At 37.6% G+C, this 12,841-nt stretch overlaps 1 protein-coding gene across 1 annotated transcript in view; it reads left to right on the top strand.

The window, feature by feature from the left end:
* IL1RAPL1 (interleukin 1 receptor accessory protein like 1) overlaps positions 1–10,560 on the top strand; it is a 682,112-nt gene extending 671,552 nt beyond the window's left edge. Inside the window, 2 exon segments of the mRNA XM_036393685.2 lie at positions 7,013–7,183; positions 8,489–10,560. Coding sequence (XP_036249578.1) covers positions 7,013–7,183; positions 8,489–9,207 — 890 coding nt within the window. The 3' untranslated portion in view covers positions 9,208–10,560.
* Positions 10,561–12,841: the final 2,281 nt, after the last annotated feature.

The following is a 12,841-nucleotide window of genomic DNA, read 5'->3' as shown; positions in this document are numbered from 1 at the left end:
TATATTTTTATGGTTGATTCCCTGACTTTCCTACTAATTTGGAATACAGTAACATTGCTGCTTCTCCTCTCACTCCATGCTTGTGCTTTCCAACTGCATAGGAGCTGGCTCCTCACCAGGGGATGGGGTGATGGACACCACAATGTGTCCTTCAGTGCAGAGGAGCACAGGGTGCCCCTGTCCAGTCAGGGACCTCACTGTGGATGTCTGACAGCTCCCCCAGTCACTGGAGCACAGGGGCAAGAGAAACACTCTGACCCTTGGCAAAGCTTTTTTTACCTGCAGGCGTTTGCCATGACCTTGCATCTCTGAGCCATAACTCACCACTACTGGTTTGGTGGCCAGAAACTCCCAAATCTGTTTAGGAGGAAAAATCCAGTTTAAGATCTTTCTACATACACAGTAAAGATGATAGCTTGAAGTGCCCTGCAAACAAAGAAGTGCCCTGACTGTTCTGAAAACAACAACATTTTCAGAAATAGATACTTCACTGGGAACGTCTAAGGGCTAATCTTTGTCAAATGTCAGGTAACCTTTATAGCTTTGCAGCCTTAAACTTAAAAGCTTGTTTTTAAAAGCCTTGTCCATAAATCACACTTTAGGGACTAAAATTATATTAGTGAAAGCCACTCTTAGAAGTGATGATTTCTTCTGTTTTGTTCCACATTGAGCTCCAACAAAAAAGATTTTATACCACGTTCATTCTCTGTGTAGCTTTTTAGCAGTGGCTTTTCATGTATTTTTTACTTTCCAAGGACCTTCTCTTGCTGTTGTTCCTGGTTTTTAAATGACTTTATGAAAAGAAGTACTGCACTTTAACTGACAGAGTGAAAATGTAAATAGCCATTTACAAGTACCAGTGATCAACACATGCCCTGACTTCTTTCTAGCTTGCACTCTATGACTTTAAAAGCTAATTGTATCAGAAGAGATATTACTACTATACAGAAATCTGCTTTTTATTTAAATATAAGCTGACTTCTAGGCACCCTAAAGTCAGTGGAAATTTTCCCATTATTTTACCTGGCAACAACTTTCTCATTTTATTTTTCCTGCTCATCAAATTGTGCAAGGAGCAGTTCCCAGCATTCCCAGCCACATCAACCACAGTGAGGGTGGAGAGGAGAATAATTTCTCTCAGTGGTGCAGTTATGATCCTGCCTCAGAGTGGATAGGAGGCTCAAAGTGATCAAAAGAGCTTGTTTTGACTTTTTTTTTTTTGCCATTTCAAGATCTGTCAAGTTCCAGTGCATATTTGAATGACTGTATGCCAGTTTTAATTTACATTATGGATAAATCCAGAAGTCTATGGGTGACAAGCTAAAAACCATTGGACATGGTCAGATAGGCAAACATACTCTACATGTGTTTGTGGTTTAGATTCTAGTTTCAGAGGCAGGACCATACAGTACAGCTAATAGAAACAGTTTGCAAGTATCTGCTGCTACCATTACCTGGGTAGATTTTTAACCTTTTAAATTGGTGAAAGTTTTTTATCGAGGAATTACTAAGCAAAGGTGAACACAATCTTAAAAAAAAAAAAAAAGAGAAAAGAAGAAATTTTACACTAGTTTTACACTATTTTACACTAGGAGGCTGCCAAAAACAAGTAGTAATTGAAGACAAAACCTGACTAAATTTATTGTAATGAGAAGTCAAACTTTAGGCTTGAGAAATAAAAAAGACTGTAGGCAACTGATAGCTAGAAAGCAAGAGTTTTGTTTGAGAGCTGAAATTATGACCTTCACAATGACCCTTGGTGCCTTTAGGTTCCATCAGATGTTTCTAAAATATTGGTCAGGAGCTCATTGTGGTGTCCTCAGTCTCAGCTCTCTGTGCCATGGAAACCTTGTTGAACTGACGGAAGACACAGCCTCTGTGCAGCTCTGTTACAGGGAAGGCCACTGGGCCCAGGCCTGGGGAGTTTCAGTTCTGGAGGAGGGAAAGTGGCTGCTTGTTTGTTTGTTTGTTTGTTTGTTTGTTTTCCACCACATTGCTGAAATAAAGAAAGAAAGCAAAGTGCTCCTAATAATATTAAAATGTGCCACTGCTGAGCTCTCCCAGTTCCAGAAATCTTGTTTGGATTTGGTACATGACATCTGTAATGTTTCTTGTCTGGGTGTTTGCCCTTTCATGAGAGATGAATTTCTGCTTCTCGCTGAGGGAAAGCAAATCAATGCTCAGATTGGGAGATTGATGAAACTGGTTCTTCCTTGTAGTTCCTGTTGCACCTGGGAGTCCTAATGTAATCATGATTTTGTCCTTGCTATAATTTAGCTGCAAAAGACTAGTAGGTTTCATGGATTAACCTATGGGAATGCCCAGATAATGTCTTATTAACTGTCCAAGACAAGAGCAGATAAATACTTCTTGGTGGTTTCCTGGGTTTCATCCCAGTGAAACTCTTAAGCAGCAAGGAATGGCAGCGCTTTAAGATTCTTCAGGTTTCTGTGTGACTAAGTTATTAACTTTCAAATATAACTTTTACCATTGGTTTAAGCACCACCAAAGCACTTGTGTTAATGATTATGCTATGCAGGTATAGCTAGACTGAAATTATGCTGAAGTTAGTGACTTTGCAATTACTGAATCTTCCCTGGGGATGCACAAAATAAGTTTGCAATAGCAGTCTCACCACTCGTTTATATATTCTTATTGGCTATTGGCAAATTGTGACGATAAGAAGTCCTGCTCTATGAATATCAATTTAAAATTCTATTAAAATCACCTTAGAAAAATGAAGCTCTCTTCTTTCTAAACATTACTGGTTACAAAAAGGGATTTTTCTCTTATTTAATTACAATTTTATTGCTGGAAAACTGTTTCTTTTAACTCTTCTTGTTTATGCTATTTATTTACATCTGAAATATAATTCAAACAATAAAAACTCAATTTATGTCTCCACTGAATATGAGATTTTTCTAGATTCTGTACATGAAATGTCCTAATTCAAAGGAAAATTCCTTATTTTTTCTCTCTTCCTATTTCACAGAATTCACAGAATTTAAAGTGCATGTGTAATTTATTATATATATATATATATATATATATATATATCTTTAAAAATCAAATATTACCAAGATCATCTTTGGATTTCAAACTAAGAGATTGTTATGGGTTAAAAAGTTCAGATACAAAGTAGAAAAAAAATACTCCCATACAATTCAACATTGCTCACTTGAACAAGAATATGAACTATCACAAGGAATGCTACATTTAAAATATACTATGCTATGGAAAAAAATTGTGTGGGTAGTTCTTAATTTTTATTAATATTAAAAGGGCTTGACATTTAAAAATAATAGAAAATGTTACATCAGCAACAGTAAATAGTGTGAAGAAAAGTAGAAGTATTTTGAAAGACCTAGGATTTGAATGGTTTATTCAACTCAGCATTAAATGACATTTTTTCATTATATTAAGGATAACCACTATCCCAATGTATATATTAAATGTAGCCCCCAGAATAGTGAAGCAAATACAGATTAAGAAATGCCATAATTTTTAAGCAACTACAGTCTCTGAGAAATTTTGAAAGGTTCTTTATAACCTTTCCTGAACAGATCATGTTTTTTTAAGACAAAAGTTTCCTGTATCAGTTTGACTCCAGCTCCCTGCAGCATTTGGAAGGATCCAATCTCCTGTTTCCCCTTGAAATCCTGTGCAGGGTCAGCTGCCTCCACTGCACTGAATGTGTCTGAAGGCGCTACAAACTGCTCTGAGGATTTCAGGACACACAGACACATGAGCTGACTCCATCCTCTAGGTCTTAGAGCTTCATTGAAATAAGGTTCACTATGAAATACAACATTGTGGGATTTCTCCTTGTTTTGATCTCTTAATCGGTAATGTGCTAAAATGTATAATGCCAGATGAAAGTTAGAATTTGTCACTGGCTTGAACATGGCTGATAAGGAAAAAAAATACTCTAGAAAGTTTTTTGGTCTTTTTTTAATTTTTCATGATGATTTCTCTGTCCCCCATTAGCAGAAATATCTTCAATGTTTAAGTTTAATAAACCCTCAAAGGCCCAAACTGCTGACTTCTTGCAGTGTAACATGGAAATCATTAGAAAACACATACATCTATAATGCAAATTTGATGTTAAATGTTCTTGGTGGTCCCTGTAGAAGAGGAAGTTTTATCTTTCTTTCTGTAGGCACCAGCTTATCATTTCTTCATGTGTAGCTGTTAAGAGGCCATGCATACAGATGAGTTCTTAGATGTCTGATAGCAATTTACTTACCCAAAGATCCCATTTGCATGTGAAAAAGTAGATGCATATAGAGTCTGGGTTTCATTTTATGCTTACACTGAGCCTTTAAGTGACTGCTGCTGAGCACATCCTTGGAATAACAAGAAGCATTTACAGCTTCATCCCCTAAAAATTTATATCACTTCTGTTAGATTAACATTGTAGAAAGTTACAGGGAGTATGACAGCATACTCTGCATTTAGATGAGTACCAAAAGGAATGGGCAGGATTAAAGAATGCATGCTCCAAAATGATGCAACAGGTGCTTTGCCTAGAAACCTGGGCCACTGAGTGAAGTAATCTTTCCATGTGTTTTCAACGAAGATGAGATTTGACCCTCAGTGTTTACCCCTAAGGTCTATCTAAACCTGTGGCTGCGTGAGGCTCCATGACCATTGCTCACTTACAAACTTCTCCTTTTCAGCTCCATAGAATGGTTGAATTGATAGGACAGTTTGTAACTCACAGTCTGTTTTGCCTGGAGTCTTGCAGTACTGGTGGCTTGGGGCTGACATTTGTGGACTGAATGAATCACACCTTGAGCACAAGCTGCATTTGACCTCACTGTGATGAACTAATCCAGAACTTCCCCATGCCTGATGCCTGAACACATCCCTGCAGATATACCCCAACCATTCTTTGCCCTACAAATACTAGTAAAACTAGGAGGGAAAGATATCTTCCCTGCAACACAGGTGATGCAGCTGTAGTTAGGGGAGATGTTGAGATGCTGGAGCCTCCATGATATGAAAAATGTGTACTTTGACTAAATGCATAAGTGTGAGATTTGCATATGCAATAAAACAATGTCACAGCACAAATGATCCCCTCCAAGTAAGAATGTGTGTTTGTATCTTAGCAGGCAATACTCAGCCTTTAAAACAGTCTGAATTCTGCTTTATTTCTTATTATTTATCTCTTTGAAAAATGATGCATTCTCATCTTTACTCAAAGACTTTGAACAGAGCAGCACTTGTCTCAAGCATGTACCATGGTCGTGACCATTAATGGATGACAATAGAATATGTCATTGCAGCACCAGCATTTTTTCCGTTGTAATAATTTCCCCATATATAATTATATAAAATAATTACATAAATAATTTCCCCATATAATTTCCCCATTGTTGACCTCACTGTGTTCTAACTCTTTTGCTGGGTTATCACTGTCCAACTGCAGAAAATAAACCTGCAGTGTATGTCCATCTATATCATACTTGATCAAATCAGTCTTATTTTAAGGCATTATGAAAGACAGGAGATGCTTTTCTGTTGTTAAAGGACATGTTTTCATAAATACTCCCAAAAAATCCTAGAAAGTGTGACCCATAAAAGGCAGTGCTTCTCTTTTTCTTAGTTTCTTTTTTTTTTGCTGTTGTTTTGGCTGGGGTTTTTTTTCACTTGTTTTGTTTAAGTTTCTTCTGTGGCTATAACAATGCACGAGATAATATCGCACGAAAGATGTGCAGGGCACAGAATGAGCACAGAATGGCCATTTCATGGGTTTAGAAAGTTTAAAAGTAGTAACAGTAGAACCACATTTGTTCTGTCATCTGAAAATGTTAATTAGCATAGTGCACATGGTTCCTCAGAAGGGATATGATTCCTCAGAAGGGAGAGAGGACTGCTCAAGATTACCACCACTCCATTAATTTCATTTACACGCTTTCCATACTCCCTGCAGCTGGCAGGTTTTTCAAAATACTACTACCAGACTACAAAAAGGTGTAAAATGAAGAAAGGAGCTGCTCAATAAATAAATGAAGTCAGCACTGACTGAATATAACATTACTTATGACACACAGTATTTAGAATATTCAGTCAGATCTCTTTTATAAGAAATTGATATTCTGGGTAGTCTGTTCATAATGTTGTCAAGAGAGTTAGAAGGATGTTAACATTTCATTACTCTAGTCATTGATTTTCCTCTGCTTTCTTCACAACAAAAGTCAAAACATGACCTCTCATTTCACTGAATTAGTTCCAGAGCACTTGGCATTATTGACCTCCTAATGAAAATTAATGGCAGCTCTTTTGATTCAGTCTTTCAAGTAGGCACAGCAAGCACATTTAAAACACAGGCATGGTTATTTCTCATATTGAAGTAACACACTGTTAAGTAATGAAATGTACATTAATGCAACATTTAATTTGCAAATTTAAGTGCACAGAATTCAAGAAATTTAAACTGCCTTATCAGGAGATGATGCTGGGAAGATTTAAGCTTGGCAATAATTTCAGACCTGGAGAGTTAAAGAGTTTTAAAAGGAATGCTATATGTACACGTAGAGCATTTCAGCCTCAGGTCCTAAATTTATAGTAAAATTCTGGCAAGACTGAAATGCTTTTACTATGCAGCAGAGATATTTGCACATTTGCCTAGTTATTTCCCTGCTCTTCATTCTCCTTTTATGCTAGAGAAGAAGGCAAATTCTTCTCAGTGACTTTTGACTTTTGTGCTCATGAGCTGTCACCCTGCAGTTGAATGGATTTTCTTCATCCAGATTCTTACATAAACTGACTTCTGTCTATGGATATGGAGCCGTTCTTCCTTGCTTCTGTGTAACTCAGGATTATCCCTACCATGTGAAACAGGAAAGCTGAATGGATGCATATCTGGAGACTGGGTGAAAGCTTGCCACTTTATCTAAACCATTTCCTCTTCCTGGAAAATTCTCCCAGAAATAATATCTGGGGAAATATCTGGGAAAACTGCTAGAATAAGGAATAAACTAACTTAATTTCCCTCTTTCCTTAGATAACAAAGACTATGATGCATATCTATCTTATACCAAAGTGGATCCTGACCAGTGGAATCAAGAAACTGGAGAAGAAGAAAGATTTGCTCTTGAGATTCTACCAGATATGCTGGAAAAGCATTATGGATACAAGTTGTTCATACCAGACAGAGATTTGATTCCCACGGGAAGTAAGTCATGTCTTTATTCTCATGTGATATTGAATGAGAAAATGAATGATTGCAGTGATTGTTTTAGTCTTGTTTCTATAGCTACTCCTTCAGAATGTCATCTTTTCTCCCATGTCTTAGAGAATGGTGAGGATAAACCACCAAATATTAATGTGCATTTCCCAGATAAGAGGATTATTATTTAGTAATTGTATTGTTTTAACTGAAGATAAAGCAGTGAGGAAAGGGGATGCAAAAGTAAAGGAAATGAAAGAGACTAACATTTTTCAGATTTTTTGAGAACTTGCATATCTAGGAATGAATACCAAGTTCTTTGTTTTCAGTTCCTTAGATTTTGTTTGGAAAGATATCCATGATTCTTAGTATTACAGAAATTCACACAGGAAGGAAAGAGCTGTGTTTGACTAAGGCAATGGTTGAGTAATAACTTCTACACCAGAAAAAAGTAGTGAATTCTGTCAGTGTCCACTGTAGCCAATTGTGTAGTGGATGTACTTGATCATTCTCAGAGACTGAATACTAGAATTGATTCCAGCTGGTACAAGTAGATCTTTTTCATGTTCCTCTCACATATTCCAACATAAGTGCAGTAACATTTTTTCAGTTGTTGTAATATTCTTCATGACTTCACTGTAACCATATAGACAGTGATTAAGTTCAATACCTTTAATGAAAGATAAAAAAAATGATACTTGGTATAGGCAAACAACATAGAACATCAAACAGTCTAATGGATTTTTTCTTTAAAATCTACAGCAAACTCAACATTAATTTACAGGAGATAATTTTTTATGAATGTGTGTGGCAGGGACATGAAGGAAAAACAGAATATAAGCCTACCAAAAAATTTAGAGTATCATTTGGGTTTGAGACCGAGGTCCTGAAGCACATGGCTGCTGCTCTGTTGTCTAACTGGGTGACTTTGCCTTTTTAAAGGTAAAAATCATGATGGGCATATTTGCTCCAATAGCAATATAGACGATACAAAGCCACAGCTCATGAAGAAACACTCACAATCCATAGCACATGTGGGAATAGATCTTTTGCAGGAACACAGAATGTATGAAGTTGGTAGGGGCCTGTGGATGTCATCTTTTTCAACCTCCCTGTTCAAGCAGGTCCACATAGAGCAGGTTGCTCAAGATCATGGTCTGCCGGGCCAGCCTGGCACATTTATAAATGATATTTTTGTATATTTTAGTGAGATCTTCTGGGAGCAGGGATTTGCCTCTGTTCTTTCTCACTAGTTTATGAGAGCAGACTGTTTTCTTAGATTGCATTTTGAGCAATTGTTTTGTTTTGTAGCCTACATTGAAGATGTGGCAAGATGTGTAGACCAAAGCAAGCGACTTATCATCGTCATGACTCCAAGTTACGTGGTAAGAAGAGGTTGGAGCATCTTTGAACTGGAAACAAGGCTTCGAAATATGTTAGTCACGGGAGAAATCAAAGTGATACTGATTGAATGCAGTGAACTACGAGGAGTTATGAACTACCAGGAGGTTGAGGCCCTAAAACATACCATCAAGCTCCTCACTGTCATTAAATGGCACGGACCAAAATGCAACAAGTTGAATTCCAAGTTCTGGAAACGTTTACAGTACGAAATGCCTTTTAAGAGGATTGAACCCATGACAAATGAGCAGGTTTTAGATGTCAGTGAGCAGGGGCCCTTTGGGGAACTGCAGACAGTCTCCGCAATTTCCATGGCTGCTGCCACCTCCACTGCTCTTGCCACTGCCCATCCAGACCTGCGCTCCACCTTTCATAACACATATCATTCACAGATGCGCCAGAAACACTATTACCGGAGCTATGAGTACGATGTACCTCCTGCTGGCACCCTGCCTCTTACCTCAATAGGTAACCAGCACACCTACTGCAACATCCCCATGACACTTATAAACGGGCAGCGGCCGCAGACAAAAACTAACAGGGAGCAGAACCCCGAAGAGGCTCACACAAACAGTGCCATACTGCCCCTCCTGCCACGGGAGACCAGTATATCCAGTGTCATTTGGTGACCGACATGCAAGGGGCTGTCAACCCCCTTGAGTAGGAGCAGAGTCTGCAGTCTGGTGCCTGGAACTACATCCTCGACTGCTGCTGTTAAACACGCATTACAATCGATAACAAACGAGGAAAAACAGGGTCTTGTACATATGTTTTTTGCAATTTCTTTGTAGCATCAGTCTTCCTGTTTTACCCATGTCTCTTCCCATTCACATTTTTGACTTTGTTTTATATGTCATTGGAATTTGTATATTTACATTTTTTTTAAATGAAGAGACTGCTGTATAGATAGGAAACTTTTTTGCTTCATTAGTATAGTTTTAGACTTTTTGTTTGTTTGTTTATAACCTCTCTTGAAAATGCTTGGACAAAGCTATGTTGATATCAGAAGCACCATCCATTTTGTTGGCCTGCCTAGCCATGCCTGCTGCAGCTCACCTCTTTTGGAGAGTTTTTGTTCTTAGAAGGACCCCACTGCTCACTGAGAGCTCCAGTTTCATTTCTACTCCCGTAATGTGCACTGCTCCTTCCCTGCCCTTACAAAGACCCCCATTTGGGGTAACACTACAGTCTGACCATCTAACATGTAACTTGGTAGATACCTGTCAAACAAGAGAAAATACCCAATCTGTATCGGTTGCTTCACAGTAGTCACTAGAGTGTGTAGAAACTATAGCCGGTTTGGATTTTGCTTTCTTGGGTTTGGTTTCTTTCTTAATTCTTATTTTAAGAATGAGTTGGTTGTATCCTTTTATAAATATAAAAGCAACCCTATTTTTAACACATCCTGGAAAAGTATTAATGTGGTTGTGGATTTTATTTTTTAAGCACTCTTTTTTTTTTTTCTTTCTCAACTTTCAAAATCTTGCAAATAACATTTGCAAATGTCAGGCGAGTAAGACAAGTGAGGCAATAGACACTGAAGTGCAGAGTCCTGCTGATATGTACAGTGATGACTTCCAAACCAAAGGGGAATAAAAAAGACAGTATTGTAGATGGTTTGTCACTTTGTATTATAGAAAGTGTTATTTTCAAAAAAAAAGTAAGACAAAACATTATTTTCCTGTGGATTTCAGAGTCCCTTGTATTTTAATGTTCCAAAAACTGTATTTGCTTTAAAATTATATATTCAAGATTAAGAAATCTTCTTTCATTTGGTTTTAGCTTGTAACAATAAATAAAACTTTATTAATTTCAACATTATTTCAGTAAGAACTCAGGCAGAAAAAAATGACATGATTACCAGAAATATAACTGTTTTCAGAATAAACTTTATTTATACAAAATTAATATTTAAGTCAGACCTGGAAGTATTAAAAACAATTTATTCACTTTAATGAATAAATAAATTAGTTTTATTTTTATGTATGATTCCATCTTTGAGGAGTTGCAAATAATGCATGTACCATGGCTGACAGGGAAGAATAAAAGCCCACCACTGTGTTTACATCCAGACATCTTTGAGACAAATTAAATAAGCACCTTGCTCATACTTATGTTTTAAATAACGGAAAGTCCTTTCTGCTTTTAGAAGGAGAGAGGAGTGGTGCAGGCTCTACAACATATTCAGGCCAAGCTCCCTGCTAGTCCCCGCTGGCAGAAGCAGAGGAGCTGGAGTAGAGTTACTGGTTGCAGCACACTGTCATAGAGCCATGGGTTTGATTTACCCTGGCAGAAGTGTAACTGGTGTCCCGGCAAACAGGCCTTAGAGTCTATTTATGTAATTAATTAGCTCTAGGTGTTTTTATGGCAGCTGAATGATATTGGCCAATATGAGGGATGTTGTGGGGTTTGCTCATCATGATTGTCACAACAAGAAAAGTAGAGCTTATAATATTTTGGTCTTAATGAGAAGTGAGTGGAGAAGCTGCAGTTTGGGGGATATTTGTGGGAGCAATCCAGAACTGACAGTGTGGGAGGAAATGACTGTGCTTCTGTTGTGAAAGTCAAGAAATCTCAGTATCTGCATAAGAAGCTAATAGACCTTTGAGGTGTACACTTTTATTTGCTTAAAATGTTTATTTCTCTGAGATTAAGCTCAAGTCCTTTTCTACAACCTGTTCTTATTATAGTGTCTCTGGACATGTGCCAAACATCCACAAAATGGAAATTAGGCTGCCAGGTCACATAAAATTTTAAGAGAACTTTGCACGTTTGCTTTAAGAAAGCTATTATTTATTTGCTCTTACAGACACCTGTCAGGCACTGATGGCATTTTCCTTCATTCATTTGGATGTCTGTCCTGGATTTCACTGGGCTGAGGGTGGGAGAAGGGGAGGGGTTGAGTGAGTGGCAGTGTGGTGCTTAATTTCCATCTGGGCTTAAATCACAACACTCCCAAATACCCCAGGATCCTCTGAAAGCAATGCATTATTCTTTTCCCCTTTACATGCCCTGGTGTAAAGACTGGGATGTGGAATAAATGTAGGATGTAATTATTTGACAATGAGTAGGTCTTTTCTTAGCCACATGGGAAGTACTTTTCTGTTCTTCTATTTTTAGTGTAGATTTAAGCACTTTGAATAGCATGATTCAGGGATTGACAAATACTATTTGATATTCACACTACTTAAAGGAAGACTTTCTTATAATGTTTTGTCATAATATTAAATATAAGAAAAACAAACAAGCAAACAAAAAAAAGAAACAAACCACAAAACCTGAAATAAGTGGAGAAGTTGTCTGTGGCTTTAGAAACATTCCTCCTTAGTATTCCTCTTCTGTGAACAGCTCTGTGTGGGGAACAGTGAAGGAAAGTGTTGTGTGTTCACGTGCTCTATGTTTGACAAAAATTCTGTTGGAATGCAAAATAAAATGGAAACAAACAAACAAGCAAACAAACAAAAACCAACAAAAATTGTCATTGCCCTAGTGCTTAGGCTCCATCATTTTTGGTGAAGGTGTTTTGGTTTTTGACAATGCAGCCTGAAATGTGCATGCAATAGCCACATATAAGGTTTAGCCATAAGCAAATAGCACTTTATTTTTAAAAAAGGCACAGTGTGATGATCAGAAAAACTTACTCTGCCTGGTCAATAACTTTGGGTCTGTATGTGGGTTCTATGCACGTGAATTATCCAAGTGTGGTGCTCTGTCTTTATAAGGCTCTCTCCAATCATGGTAGTCCATGTTATAAAAGGACTCTTGTTATACAGCTTGTGTAAATTCAGTACATAGGGTCTCCAGAGAGCATATATAGCTGGAAAGAAATGGGAAACTGTATAGAATGCAGCTAATTATTTTGAAGGCAAAATGCATTCCTGGGTCTGATTCTGTTCTCAGTTACAGCACTATGATTTGAGAGTAAATCTAATAAAACTGAATGAGTGCAGATTGATTTGTGTGGCAGAAGAAAACTGGAAGAAACAAAGAGAAAAGGAATTCATATTTGCAGTCTGTGACAAGCTGAAATCTTGGCTGCAAGGAAAGGAACAGCAAAATGCCTTCTGAATTTTAGTGGGGACCCAGTTCTCACCTGGCAGCCAACATCAAACGCTTTCGATATGATCTGTTTCAGAGTTCAATACTGTCAGGCTTAGATGCTAACTAAGACTTTTCTATTTCTGCACAGCTGTGAAAACCATGGGTATTTTACATAATGGGTGATAATCAGTTCCATAATAGTCAGAAAGCTTGTTATACCCG

The sequence above is a fragment of the Molothrus ater genome, chromosome 2 (genome assembly GCF_012460135.2).
Source record: "Molothrus ater isolate BHLD 08-10-18 breed brown headed cowbird chromosome 2, BPBGC_Mater_1.1, whole genome shotgun sequence".
NCBI classification, from domain to species: domain Eukaryota; kingdom Metazoa; phylum Chordata; class Aves; order Passeriformes; family Icteridae; genus Molothrus; species Molothrus ater.
This window is presented reverse-complemented; position numbering and strand designations above follow the sequence as displayed.